Source organism: Galeopterus variegatus, unplaced genomic scaffold (assembly GCF_000696425.1).
Source record: "Galeopterus variegatus unplaced genomic scaffold, G_variegatus-3.0.2 Scaffold3264, whole genome shotgun sequence".
Classification (NCBI taxonomy): Eukaryota; Metazoa; Chordata; class Mammalia; order Dermoptera; family Cynocephalidae; genus Galeopterus; species Galeopterus variegatus.
In genome coordinates this window covers 149,120-164,623 of record NW_007729375.1, presented here as the reverse complement: position 1 = coordinate 164,623, position 15,504 = coordinate 149,120, and the positions used below count along the sequence as shown (strand labels likewise).

Sequence of the window (15,504 nt, the reverse complement as noted above, 5' to 3'; positions counted from 1 at the left end):
CTTTTAAGATTCTCTGTTAGTCTTTGAGCTTTGCCAATTGGACTATAACATGTCTTTGAGAGGACCTTTTGGGGTTGAATATGTCTGGGGATCTTTGAACCTCCTGAGTCTGAAGATCTGCATCTCTACCTATACTTGGGATGTTTTCTGCTATTATTTCATTGTATATGTTTTCAATGCCTTTTTCTTTTTCCTCCCCTTCTGGAATAGCCATGATTCGGATATTTGATTGCTTGAGGTTGTCTGTTATCTCTCTCAGATTTTCTTCAACTTTTTAAATTCTTTTTTCTTTCTTTTTGTGTGCTTGTGTTATTTCAAGCCGGCCATCTTCAAGATCAGAAATTCTCTCTTCTGCTTGTTCTAGCTTGCTGTTTAAGCTCTCTGTTGTGCTTTTTATTTCACTGAATGAATCCTTCAGTTCCACAAGCCAGATCTGCTACATTCTTTTTCAGGACACTGATTTCTCTGTTCATTTCCTCTTTCAGGTCCTATATACCTTTTCTCATTTCATTGTGTTGTCTAACTGAGTCTTCTTGTATCTCATTGAGTTTCCTTAGAATTGTTGCTCAAAATTCTTTGTCTTTCATGTCAAGGACTTCCTGTTCTATAGGATCTAGTACTTGAAAGTTATTATATTCCTTTGGTGGTGTCATACTTTCTTGCTCTTTTTCATATTTCTAGTATCTCTCTGTTGTCGTTTAGTCATCCAGAAGAGATGTTATGCTGGAGTGGGGTTGGCAGAGAGTATTTTCCTCTTGCAGGTGTGCTTTATAATGATGGATGAATAGTTTTTTTAGTATTAGATCCAGGTAAGTGCTGTTGTGTAGTCTCTGTTAAGGTATTTCAGCCAAATTTGATGTTGACCTATTCCCTAGGACACTTATTATTTCTTTGCTGAGGTTGGTGACACTATTTTGGGGGATAAAGCCTTGGAGTCTTGTCACTGTTAGGTTATAGTGGATGCTCTTGGGCAGGAGTATTGGCATTGTGGCTACTCACCCTGACTCTGTTAGGTACACTGGGTTATACTAGTACTCCTTGGTTTGAAAGGGTTACGCTGGGTGGGTTTTCTCTTTTTTCTTTCCTCTTTCCCTGGGCTTCACTGATGTCACTCCTTCTGTCTATGCCAATGAGTGGTCACCAGGAAACCCATGAGGTGGCGGTGGCTGCTGTTTTGGCAGCAAGTTGTCCTTATATCAGCAGTTGTGGCAGAGGCGTTCACATCCACTCATTCCACCCTGGTGTCTGCAGCAGGGGCAGGGAGTGTTGCTCATTCCAGCTGCCTGTCACCCCCTTGGGGCCTCTGTGGCAGAAGAGAAGCCTTCTCAGGGGCAGGGTTTCACCTGGCCAGGTTCCCGCAGGAGCTGCCAGGTCAGCGCTGTTGCATCAGAGCCTCTGTGGTGGCAGGGAGGGCTTCTTAGGGGCAGGGTCGCCCACAATGAGATTTGACCTCACACCCATCTGGATAGCCATTTGCAAAAACACAGAAAACAACAGGTTTGATGTGGCTGTGGAGAAATTGGAACACTTGCATATTGCTTGTTGGAATATAAAATGGTGCAACCACTGTGAAAAACAGCATGGTGGTTCTTCAAAAAATTAAACAAAGAATTACCATTTCATCAAGCAATTTTACTTCTGAGTATATACACAAAAGAATTGAAAGTGGGAACTCAAACAGACATTTGTACACTCATGTTTATGGTAGTATTTTTCAAAAGAGCGAAAAGATGGAAACAATCCAAATGTCCTTTGTTGGGTGAGTGAATATAAACGAGGTATATGCATACAATGGAATATTATTTGCCCTTAAAAAGGAATGAAATTCTGGTACATGACTCAACATGGATAAACCTTTCTAAAGAAGTTATGGTAAGTGAAATAAGCCAGACACAAAAGGTCAAATATTGTATGATTCCACTTGTATGAGTTACTTAGTATAGTTAATACATAGACACAGAAAGTAGAACAGAGATTGCCAGGGCTAAGGGGACTGGAGAGTTATTGTTTAGTAGGAACAGAGTTTCAATATAGGATAATGAAAATTCTGGAAATAGTAGTGACGGTTACAAAATAATGTGAATGCACTCAATGCTACTTAACTGTACAATAAAAATGGTAAAAGTGGTAAATTTCTTGGTTTTATGTTATGTATATTTTACCAAAATAAAAAAAAATCAACTGATCATACAAGTGTGGGTCTATTTCTAGACTGTCCGTAATGTCCCATGGATTTATATGACTGTATTTATGACAACATCACACTGTGTTTATTATTGGAATCTTATAGTTAATTCTGAAATCAAAAAGTGCTGTATAAACACTCCAGCTTTCTTAATCTTATTTGATATTGTTTTGGCTACTGTAAATCCTATGTATTTCCATGTAAATTTTAGAATAAACTTGTCTATATCTACATAAATATTTTGGGGTTATGAATGGTTTTGAGTATTTGGGAAGATGTGACAACTTACCAATATTTAGTTTCCAATTTATGATGCTCTATTTACTTGTTTATTTTTTTAAATTTCCCTCATCGTCATAGTTTTGTGGTTTTCAGGGTAGGAGACATATGCATCTTTTGTTAAATTTATTGCTAAGTGCATTATCTTTTTGATGTACTGTGAACTGCATTTTTATTTCATTTTCCAATTTCTTGTTACTAGTTATAGAAACACAATTAACTTGGGATATTGCCCTTACTCCCAGCAATCTTGCTAAGTTTGTGTGTTATTTTACTTTTTGTAGATTTCTTAGGATTTTTCTCTGTATATCATCATGACATCTGCACTATCTCCCGACTTGCTGTAGCAGCCAGGACACTGTTGCACAGAAGTGAGGTGAATGATGATCCTTGATGTGCTCTCAGCCTCAGAGGGAATGTTCAGTGTTAACTATGACATTAGTAGGAAGTCTTCATCAGATGCTTGTAATCAGATTAAGAAAGTTCCCTCCTATTTATATTTTGCTGCAAGTGCTTCCTATAAACTGATGCTAAATTTTGTCAAATGATTTTTATTTTTTCATTTGCTGACACTACCATAGGATGTTTCTACTTAACTCTGTTTGAGTTCTTCCTAGCATTCCGATCTTTATTTATATGCACATTTATCTGCAAAAGAGAGAGTAGATCTATGTGTGTTAGCTATTTTGACTGCAAAATCAATAACATTTTTTCAATGTTGAAATACTGAATTTTACCAATTAGATTTTACTGGTCTAGGATCTGTGTGACATGACATATTTATTCCAGAGTGTTATATGAATCATACCTCTTCTCTGAAAGAAAGAAAGAAATTGACCATTAGTCTATTACTAATTCAAGGAAAGAAAGGGCGACCCTCGGGGAACAGGTTATTCAGCCTTGGCATCCAGGCCCATGAATCAGGATGATTTAAATGGTCTTTGACAAAAGAATAGTTAACAGTCTGCAAAATGTCCATTATCTTCAGTTAGCAAAGGCCTATTGATTTAGGACCTTGTGTGGTTCCCATAGGGTGTTAGTAAGAAGTGATGTGAAAACTGAAGCTCAGCATTATTCACCACCAGCAAAACACGCCAAGGTAAGTCTGTTAATAAGATACAAATTAAATCTTCACTCTAAATAGCTGCAGATGTCTGGGGAGACCAGGGAGCAGACTGTTTGATATTCTCCATAATTTTCTTCTGAGATCACATATGGCGACACTGTTACAATGATGTCTTTAATGATATTCCACAATAAATGACAAACTCTAGAACTTGTCCTGTTTTATGATAAAATCTTTTTGTCAAATAAAACCTAATCACACCTAAGGATGTCTTCTGCAACTGTGCTTTGGCACTAGTAAGTACACAAATCAGTTTGGGGTGGTAATTCCTGGCCCTTTCTGAGGCTAGACTAGCAACGCATCAGTGGGTGAGAGCACTGGAGAGAAGAACTTACTGTAACACTTTGACATAATTCTACCAAGGAGGTCCACAGAGTTCTGCAGGCCCAGTCCCAGGGGAAAGCATACACACAGAGTTCAGGGACCGCTACCTAAAGCCTCCTGCTTTGCTGACGCTGGGAGACGGGCTGCACCTCAGCATCACCTCAACTGTTCAAGGTGATTCCAGGTAAGACCAGGGTAGGGGACACTGCTCTGAACTGTCTTCAACTAGCCCTCTGTGTGAAAAGGTAGAATGCATTTGCTTATGATCAGAAAACACAAGTGTCACTCCCATCATATAAAGACAGCCAGGGGTCAACAGACTCCCTAAATGTGTGCTTATGACTCCAGGCCAGGTCCCAACACAGGGACACTGCTTACTGAATGATGAAAACAAAAATTACATGCAGGACCATTGACTAGTCTTGGAAAGTAAAAGAAAAATATATTAAGAATTTTCTGTGAATACACATTTTTATTAACAAAAGACAAAAACAAAAAACTTCTACAGAAGGAAAAGCTACTTACACCAGAATAGAAAGGCTCACCAGACACACAAATCACATCCTGTTCCTGGATCATCAGAATATCTTTGGCTAGGTGCAGCCGGACTTTGAAAGGCTCCTGATTACCATCCTGCAGCAAACAAATCCCTGTCTTTGTCTTCAGACAAAAAAGCAAAACAGAGAAAAATTATACTTAGTTTATAGGTTATAGTTGTATGGCCTATTGACAGCAAAACATAATCAGTAACATTTAGGAGCTCGAGAGATGATGAGTCTGAAATTTGATACTTAATATCATGCAGAGAAATAAGGATAAGCATTTTAAGTAAAGTGGGCTCTCAGATACCAAATACTATATCAGAAAATCCACACAAAGATTTAGGGAGTAAGGATTAAAGCATATGTACTATATTTCAAAAATAATAAAAGTTTTCTTTAATACTTATAATCTAAATATAAAAAGTAATAGCTTTACTGAGATATGATTCATGTTCCATACAATTCAAACCTTTAGAGTGTATAATTCATGTTTTTTTACTATATTAGAGTTGAGCAACTATCATTATAATCAATTTTAGAACACTTGCATCACTCCAAAAACAAACCACATCCCCCCATCTGTCCATTCTCTTCTCTCCCCATTCCAGCCCACTCTAAATTCCACTATTTCATTATTCCTAGTCACCAACACACACACATGCATGCACACACATCACGCACACACACAAACTCGTGTGTACCAACACATATGAATACACATGCCTATGCACAAACGTATGAACACACACATGCACACACACTTTGCACATATAAGGAAACAAGGATAAGGAACTGAAATGAACTACCTAATTAACACAGTTTGTTAAAAACGAAGCCTAGATTAAGACCTGAGATTTTTAATTCTTAATCCAATATTTTTGCATCACATTTGGGGGAATTGTGAAAACAGATGGAAGATTTTTGAACTTGTACTATATAGCTTCAAACCAGAACCTTAGTAATCACCAAAGAAGTACATGAATCTTGTCACTCTCGAAGCATGCTGGTGTAATAATATTCACCCATATGAATTTAAATATTCTTCCTAGCAAATGCACTTAATGTTCTCATTTGTCTCAGATACAAAAGTAAATTCCTTTGAGATAGAATATAACCTCTGGCTCTTATTCTGCACCAAAATGTTAACAGGAACACTGACTACTTTGGAAACGACATTTTCATTTAATAATTATTGAGCCATTCTTAACTTAATAGACAAATACATAAGGTTATATATTTATTTTTCGTATTTAAGTAGTGCGATATCCCAGGCAAATAATACCAGGCTTTCTCTTGGAACATAAACTTCCATAGAGATTGCTAGGAGCTGGATTCTTTAAAAGAATTTTCCAAAATGTTGATGGGAATGTATTTAGATATTGCAGCCTCCAAAGATCACTCTTTCTGTAAACTGCTTTATCCCATGTGCTGATGTGTACTATTTTATCCTTTATTACATACAATCTTATATTAGTCCGTAATTATTTTGTAAGAGTTATAATTCTTTTTAGGAAAAACAGAAGGTATCTCAGGAGCAAGACCAGCACTCTTCTCATCTATGGACGTAGCACACAGCAGGTGCTCACTAAATCATGCTAATTAATCTATTTTAGAGTATAATTCAAGTGGATAGGTCTGGAGGACAAAAATATTTCAGCACAGCAAATTATACTTTCCTTAACATAGAACATAATTTTTCTACATAGTCTTTCATGTGTACAATGTGATCTTGGCCAGGGGCCAACACCAAGACACCCTGAGGGGGTAGGGGGAGAAGTGAGGACATAACATAATACATCAAAGCAAAGTGATCATAATTGAGCACATCTGATGATTTTTCAATGTACGGAATATTTTGGGCCAATTTTTTTCCCTGAAGTGTAATGCGATAGCTGCTGATCCCAAATAACTCTCTGTTGTAAGTTCAGGATGAGAGAGAAGCTTTTCCCTGAGAGCTCAGAAATGCATTATTGTTACACATCAAAGAGATATAAAAGATACACATCATCCAGGGGAAGTCTGACGAACTGAAACACAGCTGTAAGGATTCTCTCATCAGATTTCTGAAGTAGCCAAAACTAACATCCACACAAGAAATGTGTAAAATGTCCCCTAATTATTAGGTTGTCTGAAAAGCAGAATAGAGACTTTGAGCTCACTTTTGGATCCTGGGAGGGCAAGAGTTACAGAAAATAAAGAATGAGGTGGTTTTTTGTTAGCATTATATACACACGTGTGCATATATATGTATTTACACACACACACACCCTAATAAAGAGAGCTGCTAGGCGAAAACAGCTGAGAACTAAGGACAAATAGAATTTAGAATACATTTTCCAGGGGTACATATACATGTTACATATATTCTGCTATGAAAATTCAGGTGGTGCACATAAAATGCATTTAAAATCCCATATGTTAATTAATTTTGCAACTACTATTTAATTAATTTTGTGACATTCACAGAGAATCAGACTTAAATTAGGCAATAGTCCTTGACCTCAGAGTGTTCCTACTTATTAATGAGTACATGTATGAATAAGATGCAATATGGTATTTGGTATGTGAGCAATAGAGAGAGGAATTAAGATACTTTTTTGGGGGGGCTGTTTAAGGTGGGAGGAAAATGGAGTTAGTTTAGTCAGGCCCTCTGGCCTCACACCCGTCTGGGTATGATTGAGCACATCTGCTGTCAACAAGTTACCAAGAGTAGTGTTAGTGCGCATGCGGCCCACGCACCACGGGGCTCGCAGCCGCTATTGTGTGCTTTCCTATGGAAGGCAGCACTCGGGACCGCTGGCGGGACTCACGTGGGAGGATAAAGCACGTCCACTTTGCCGGCGGCTGCTTGGCTTTTCTTTCATCTACCAGGCTCAGGACCTGCACAGGCCGGGGCAGAGGGGTCTGTGATCCAGCCCGACAGGAGGATTTACAGATAGGAAATATGTGTGGTTTGTCTTGAAAAAATAGAGGAAACACTAATTAAAGGAGACAAAAGGCTTTTTAATCGAGAGGGGAAACTGAGTAAAAGTGCGGAAACGGGAAAACGCGCAGGTCAGGGGTTGCGCGAAGCAGCGGGTCAGGTGGCGACGCGCGTGGTCCCGGGCGCGGTGGGGACAGGACCAGGCGGGCAAGGCCAAGTGCCATGTGCCGGGGGCGACGCTAACGGAGATGCCCTAGAGAAACGCGATTCCTACGTGTATTTCTTGCCGCAGAGTAGGAGATGGAGAGGAAATGGGAAGGTTAAATACAGCTCCCGCTGCCAGAAACCTGGACGCTGAGCGGGGAAGGTTGGACAGGTGGACAACTGCGTCAGCGTCCCACCTGCTCTAGGAGCGTGGAGACCGAGAAAGTGCATTTCGGGCACTCTACTAAGGGGGCCGGACAGGGGTCCTCGGTAATGAAATGGTCGCACATTTGATTTGTTGCTCAGTCCCCACTTGCGTCGTGCTCACAGCGCGCCCAGAGCTACTGAGCTGTTCCGCTCTCCAGCGCCCCCGCGCGGCCGCGGCTGCCTACTACACAGACTTCACAGGAAGCCGGCCCCGACCGTCCTGGGCACAATGACAGGGCTGTACGCATCTTCCCCCAGACAGCATGTTAGTCATCAAGAATCTCCTAATGGCGCGTGAATAATTCTGAGAAGGACATTGTCTTCAACCAGCTGCTCTTCATGGATCAAAGCAACGACCACTGGAGGGAAAATGAGAAAGGGACCACTCTGGAACTTATAGATGATTTTTGCTCAAAGCCATGCTACATAGGACACATTCCGATAGGAGAGGGGCTCGAGCTATCCTCCCCCATGGAGAGTTTCAGAACATGAGAATGCGTGACAGGCCCGGAGAGCACCGCGGTGCCATGCAACCCAAGAAGGCCCCATATCTAAAACTTAACATTTTAAGAGGGTAATTAATTCATAAAAAGTAATATGTCAAATGTTTATTTTCCTGTGGCTGATGGATGAGCCTATATAGCCCCTGGACTTTATAAAATCCACACTGGAAACTGTGTGCCTTAAGAAATCATTAAAAAGCGATACTTCCTAATTAATTAAAAAGCAGTACTTTTAAAATTTTAGTCACTGGCTATGATTTCTGCAAATCAATGAAATGTGATTATGAACTTGCAGGAATTTACTCTTTGTTATATAAACAAATCTCACATTTAAACTTATTAAGAACTTATACTTGCTTAAGTTTAGTACCTAGTTTGGAATTTTAAAAAGTATGTTATAATCCATTTTCTACTTAAAAGTAAAGGCCTTTTAAGTTGATGTTCCAATCTTTCAAAGAATACAAAATGTGCTTTCATGAAACTTTAAAATTAATGTTTCTTTAATTTTGAAACGTGGAAATTTTTGCATCACATGTAAGAAACTCTGAACTACAAGAAACTAGGCAGAGACCATAATATGAACTGCAAATACTCATGCAAGTATCCTCAATACATTTATATCTGGGGTGCCAAATAAAATTTAGTTTGTTTTGTAAACATGGGGGTTTAGTCAGTATGCAGTTTGTTATACTGTGCCATATTGTAGCGGTAGCGCACTAAATGTCATTTCAGGCAAAGCGTTTCAAACTATATTTTATTATTTACTTCCTCTTTCTGGATTACCTCTAATCACAGCCTTTTCATTAGCTAAACCTAGCCGTTTTTCAAGTCTTAGCACAAGACTCCCTTCCCTTCGAAGCCTTCAGAGACTACTCTGGCCAGTGACGACTCCTCACTTTTCTGAATCCAGGGCTTTCATTAGGTAAATATTCACTCCAAAATTGATCAGTGTTGTATTTTGGCATCACATGTAGTGACTTTAGTAATTTTTAGTTCTGTATCACATTATTTAATTTCTTATACGCTGTTATCTCAAGAACACTTAGTTTTTTCATGACTAAGGATTATTCATTTGCAGGACCTGGTATAGTAGTTCGTTCATAGTAGAATTTCTTTCAACACTTGATTGGATCATAGTCATAGATTTCATTAAATGAAGGACTACATCAGGTTACATATGTGTATGAATTATTAAATTATTAAACACATGACATAGAGAAGTATGTATTTCCACAATGAACATACAAAGGTGGATGGTATCTTAAGGAAGGTAGATGTGGAAATGAAAAGTGAAGAAGAGCTAAAGAAAGCAGGTCATCTTATTTGAACACATGGATTTATTTTGATGACACTTTTAATTACAGATAGTCAGTAATTCGGTTTGGCTATATGTACACTTTTTCCCCTAAATTTTGGATTTTGTATTTGTCCCAATTATATTTTCTGAAAGTCTCTAACCTTCATTTTTGCTTCTTGCTAGACTTCAAAATCCCAATTCCTTAAAAGAATTGTAACGCTTTGTTTTAAAGAGAAATTTTTAAAACGGTAAATAAACCCTCTAACCTTCATTTTTGCTTCTTGCTAGACTTCAAAATCCCAATTCCTTAAAAGAATTGTAATGCTTTGTTTTAAAGAGAAATTTTTAAAACGGTAAATAAACATTTCTTTTAAAAAGAACCTGTGTGAGATACTTAAGGTACTTTCAAAGGAAAATATCTGTACACGCTTCTTCTGTTCTTTTACAAAGAATATGCTTCCTGGCATCCATCGGGTGAGGACAATATTCTACCTTGATCTGTTTGATGGACATGAATATCAGCTTTTCATCTTTATTTCTGATTAGCAGTCAAGAGAAAATAAATTTTATTTAATATATCTATGAGTATTATATAATAGACAGCAATGTAGTATCTTAGAGGTTTAAACTTAGAGGCAGGAGTTCCAAGCTACACATGATGGCTCTACTTTATACTAATTTGTTAAATGGCACTCAGCATTTCATAAAAGCTCTCAGTTTCCTCACATGCAAAGTGACAGGCTAAATTATCTTTATGATTTCTGTCCATTTAATTGTCCTAAGACTGTAAATTTTAGGTAAACTCTTTAACTCTGGTCCTTTTTCAGAGGGATTTGGTATTCTTCAGGGCATCTTATGGTTCTGTGTTCCTGCCAATCCAGCCAGTGTGTAGAAGACACATGTATAGTGTGGCCTAGAAGTTTTAAGACACTTCCACTCCCTGTTAGAAACAGAGTCTGAAACAGTAGAGATTTTCTTAGAGCTCACTGCAAGAGAACAGAAAACCACCATCACAGAAGCAAGGCATAGATGATCACAATGGTACTGCCATTGTAAAATAAATCTTCTGAATCTCAAATAGAATTTGGTACATATCACAAACCAATACATTGAAACTATTTTTTTTAAGGCCTGGGAAATCTTATATCAGCCTCTGAAGTCCAAGATAAAACATTTGTTAAGACAGTAATTGGCCACTATCCAGTCTCTCCCATGTAAATATCACACATCTCATTCACACGAATATCCATTCAGTTTCAATGAGTGCTTCACAACTCAAAATATTAGGATAACACTTTGGTGCAAACAGGAGACTTGCTACACTCAGAAATAGGAGTATGTTATTAAAACTAGAAATGACATAGAATTAAAATTTAAGCTTAGCATACAAAGCTTCTAAAACATTGATTCAATTAAAAAATGTATGAACTGATGGGTGCTGAGTTAAAAAGATGATTAATTATGCCAGTACACTCTGACCTTATAGTATTCAGTGTAGCACATGAGAGAGATTTGTAAACAAATAACTATAATGTAATTTGAAAAGTGCTAGCATAGACGTATGTTTAAAGTATCATCATACTTAAACTTTTGAAAATGAAAAGAAACATGAGAATTAAAATACAAAAGCAATTTATCAGTTTTCTGAAAGACCTTATCCTTTGCACCAACTATGAAAAAATATTTTTACACAGATATTTTTGCAATTGCTTTAGAGGAAAATAGGAATCACTTTCCACAAATTTATGTAAGAAATTTAAACACATGACATTTCGCTAAAAGAACAGTCTTCACAAATGTCAAAAACTAAAGTTTTTGTTGGTTTGGTTTTAACACTACCATAAGTAATCCAGTTGTAATTGTTTTTTGTTGGGTTATCTATAGACAATAAAAAATATTTTAAGCCTTTTAAGCAAATACAAAATATTTTTAACCTATAAATATTTGTATTTTGCCTGAAAAGTGAAAACACAATGCTCCGAATGTTGCATGTTTAGTAAAAATAAAATAGTCTTTTCTCCTGAAAGAGTGGCTATATTTCCTTCAGGCCCACATCTGTGCACTATTGAACTGTACACTTGAATGGTCTTTAATGTCCCTGAAAAGGTAATGCATCACTTAAACTCACACCAAAGTATGATGGCAACTCTATAAAGAGCCTGAATTGGCATGTATTAACACTTAAATAATATTGAAATACCTAAATAAAATTGGAATCATAACATCATAGGATTTTAGTGATGAAAAGAACTTTAAATGTCTTTTAACTTAGAACCATTTACGTGAAAAGAATTCCTTCCAGCACTTCCACTACCTGAAATCATACTGACTACAGTTGATAGAGAGGACAATTGGATATGAAATATAATTGAATACAGTTCTTTTAAGAACTTCTTATTTAAGTTCTTCCTAAAGAACTAGTTAAAATCTGAATCTTCCCCAGGCACACTTGGATTTTTTAGCTCTGCAGAAAGAGAGCATAGTCTGGACATGAAATGAGCCCATCGCCCATCCTCTGCCAAAAGCAGTGTTCCACCCATATAGAGCAGGGCTACACATTTCCTGCTTGAAGTCTGTTTTCCTTATTTGAAAAGCAGAAAGCTATTTAACCTACCTCCTCACAGGCAGTTCTGAAATCCATGTGCTATGGCACCACAGAGGATGTCGTCTGAAAAGACAGAAAATGGTAAACCATTAAGCATAGCATCAAATCTAAGAGAACAGAACACTAATAAAGTATAAGAAATTGTGAAGCAGATCCTGTGGGAAAACTGGGTTTACAACCACCTTTAATAAATTCAGTGATAACTGATGGGAAAAGGAGGAAAAAAAAAAGTCTAATCCCCAGCTTTTGTGCAGTACAAACACAAAGCTGTGCCTGGAGCAATGGACTTCTCCACCCCATCAGGCACTCAAACACAACCTACAACAGATTAAGCTCTTCTCTCAGGTATTAGCTCATTCCCAGCATTCATTTCGAAACCTGATTTTGCATCTGAAAAAAACTTCAAAAAGAGTAATTAAAGGTTGCCTTTCATATGTTTATCTCTTGAAAAAATGTTGACTAATCTTTTTCTTTTTAATTAAAAAGCTATATGCATGAATGATTCTCCCTAGAACTTAATTTTTTTTTCACAAGCAGTATGATGTAAGGAAGCAAGCTACTTATCAGAGTGAATAATATAAAGATAAATCAATGTATGAAATATCCAGTACAGATTCAGTTAGGGGTCACTATAATACCTAAATAATGGATATAGATTTAAATGCATATAAGAGGTTTTAAAAAAATTAATTTAGTAAATTTTGTTTTCATTAAATGATAAACTTAACAAAACTATGAATTGCCACAGAAAATTGACATCCTGACATTATAAAACAAAACCATGCAGAACCAAAATATAATGATTAGTTAAATTAGACTTCAAAGTAAAATGTGTGGTTAATTCTAAAACAGAGACTTTGTACTGAAAATTACTCCTCCTTTCAGCCTTTGGAAGAGTAAACCACTTTATCCTTCTTTGTCTTCATTTTTTTGTTGTTGAATGAGATTGATAAATGCTTGATCAAGTAAGTGTGTTACATTAGAGTGGTAAGTGTCACCCGTACTGTCACTGAACTGATGGATTATTACTACTGACTTTGAAAGAAGAGAAATTGGCCATTTTCAGTAGCAAGTGAACATGTCATATCATATAGTGAGTATTTTCCCCAAGTAACTCTTGTAGATTGTGGAGCAACATTAAAAGATGTATCTGGAAACAACAAATTGTCAAAAAGTGAAAAATGAGGGGAATGACCCCAAAGTGGAGAGTTGGCTTTGGTTTTTTTTTTCTTAGATATCAAAGTTAAGTTATTAGTCTAAAACAATTTGTTATAACTGAAACATGTTTTTTTAAGCCTCATGGTAACCACAACATAAAACTTAGAAGAGACATACTAAAAATAAATAGCAAGAAAGGAAAATGCAAAGTCAGAGAAAACCACTCAACCACAAAAGGAGACAATAAGACCAGAACAAAGGACAAAAATAATCCACAAAACAGAAAAAAAAAATAGCAAAATGGCAGTGACAAGTCCCTATATATCAATAATAACCCTAAATGTAAACAGATTAAATGCCCCAATTAAAAGAGTGGCTGGATGGTTTATTAAGAAAGAACCAACAATATGCTGCCTACAAGAAACTCACTTAACTGATAAAGGTACACACCAGCTGAAAGTGAAGGGATAGAAAAAGATATTTCATGCAAATGGAAACCAAAAAAGAGCTGGAGTAACTATATTATACCAGATAGAATAGACTTCAAGCCAAGGATAGCAAAAAAATTAAAAGTAGATCATTATACAATGATAAAGGGATGAATTGAACAAGAGAATATAACAATTCTAAATATATACCCACCCAACCCCAGAGCACCCAGTTATGTAAAGTAATTACTTTCAGACCTAACGGGAGAGGTTGACTGACTCCAAAACAATAATAGTTGGGGACTTTATATCATACTTTCAGCAAAGGGCAGATCATGTTGACAGAAAATTAACCAGGAAACATCAGAATTAATCTCTACTATAGGCTGACTTGACCTAATGGCCATTTATAGAACACTTCATCCAACAGCTAAAAAACACACATTGTTCTGAGCAACATACAGAACATCCTCTAAAATAGACCATATGTTAGGGCACAAAACAAACCTCAACAAATTTTAAAAAATAGAAATCATATCAACTACCTTATCTGACCACAATAGAATAAAACTAGAAGTCAACAACGAAAGGGACACTATAAACTGTATGAATACATGGAAATTAACCAATATGCTCCTAAACAATGAAAGGATCAAAGAAGAAATCAAAAAGGAAATAAAAAAAAATTCCTGGAGTCAAACAAAAATTAAAACACAACATATTTTGTGAATCTATGGGGTACAGCAAAAGCAATTCTAAGAGGGAAGCATATAGCAATAAATACCTACATCAAAAAAGAAGAAAGACTCCAAATAAATAATCTAATGTTACACCTGAAGGAGCTAGAAAACAAGAACAAACCAAACTCCAAATCAGTAGAAGGAAAAAATAACAAATATCAGGGCAGAAATAAATGAATTAGAGATTTAAAAAACAATACAAAAATTCAATGAAACAGTTAGTTTTCTGAAAAGAAATACAAAATTGATAAACCTTTCGCTAGACTAATGAAGCAAAAAAGAGAGAAGACTCAAGTAAAATCAGAAATGAAAAAAAGGACATTACAACTGATAACAGAAATTTAAAGGATCACAAGAGACTACTATGAACAACTATATGCAAACAAACTGGAAAACCTAGAAGAAATGAATAAATTCATGGACACATATACAACTTACAAAAGTTGAATCACGAAGAACTAGAAAACTAAACAGAGCAATAATGACTAATGAGATTGAAGCCTTACAATGTAAAACCTCAGGGATAAGTGGTTTCACAGCCAAATTCTACTAAACATTTAAAGAACTAATACAAATTTTTCTCAAACTCTTTCAAAAAATTGAAGAGGAGGGAATACTTTCAAACTCATTCTGTGAGGCCAGCATTATCCTCATAGCAAAGACACAACAAAAAAAGAATACTATAGACCAAAATCCCTTATGAACACAGATGTGAAGATGTTCAACAAAATACTAGCAAATAGAATCCAACAACACACTATAAAGATCACACACCATTATCAGTGGAATTCAACCCAGGAATACAAGGATGGTTCCGAATACACGAATCAATAAACATGATATATCACACGAGCAAAATGGAGGAAAAAAAAACCACATGACCACTTCAATAGATGTAAAAGGTGCATTTGATGAAATCCAATACAGCTTCATGATAAAAACACTCTGAAAAATAGATATAGAAGGGATGTACCTTGACACAA

At 36.5% G+C, this 15,504-nt stretch overlaps 1 protein-coding gene across 1 annotated transcript in view; it reads right to left on the bottom strand.

The window, feature by feature from the left end:
- The window catches only part of LOC103600211 (gamma-1-syntrophin-like), a 152,742-nt gene extending 140,479 nt beyond the window's left edge, over nt 1-12,263 (bottom strand). Inside the window, exons 1-2 of the mRNA XM_008584457.1 lie at nt 12,205-12,263; nt 4,440-4,574 (exon numbers count right to left, since the gene is read on the bottom strand). Of these exons, the coding sequence (XP_008582679.1) occupies nt 4,440-4,574; nt 12,205-12,231 (162 nt within the window). The 5' untranslated portion in view covers nt 12,232-12,263. The remainder of the gene's footprint in view (nt 1-4,439; nt 4,575-12,204) is intronic.
- Nucleotides 12,264-15,504: the final 3,241 nt, after the last annotated feature.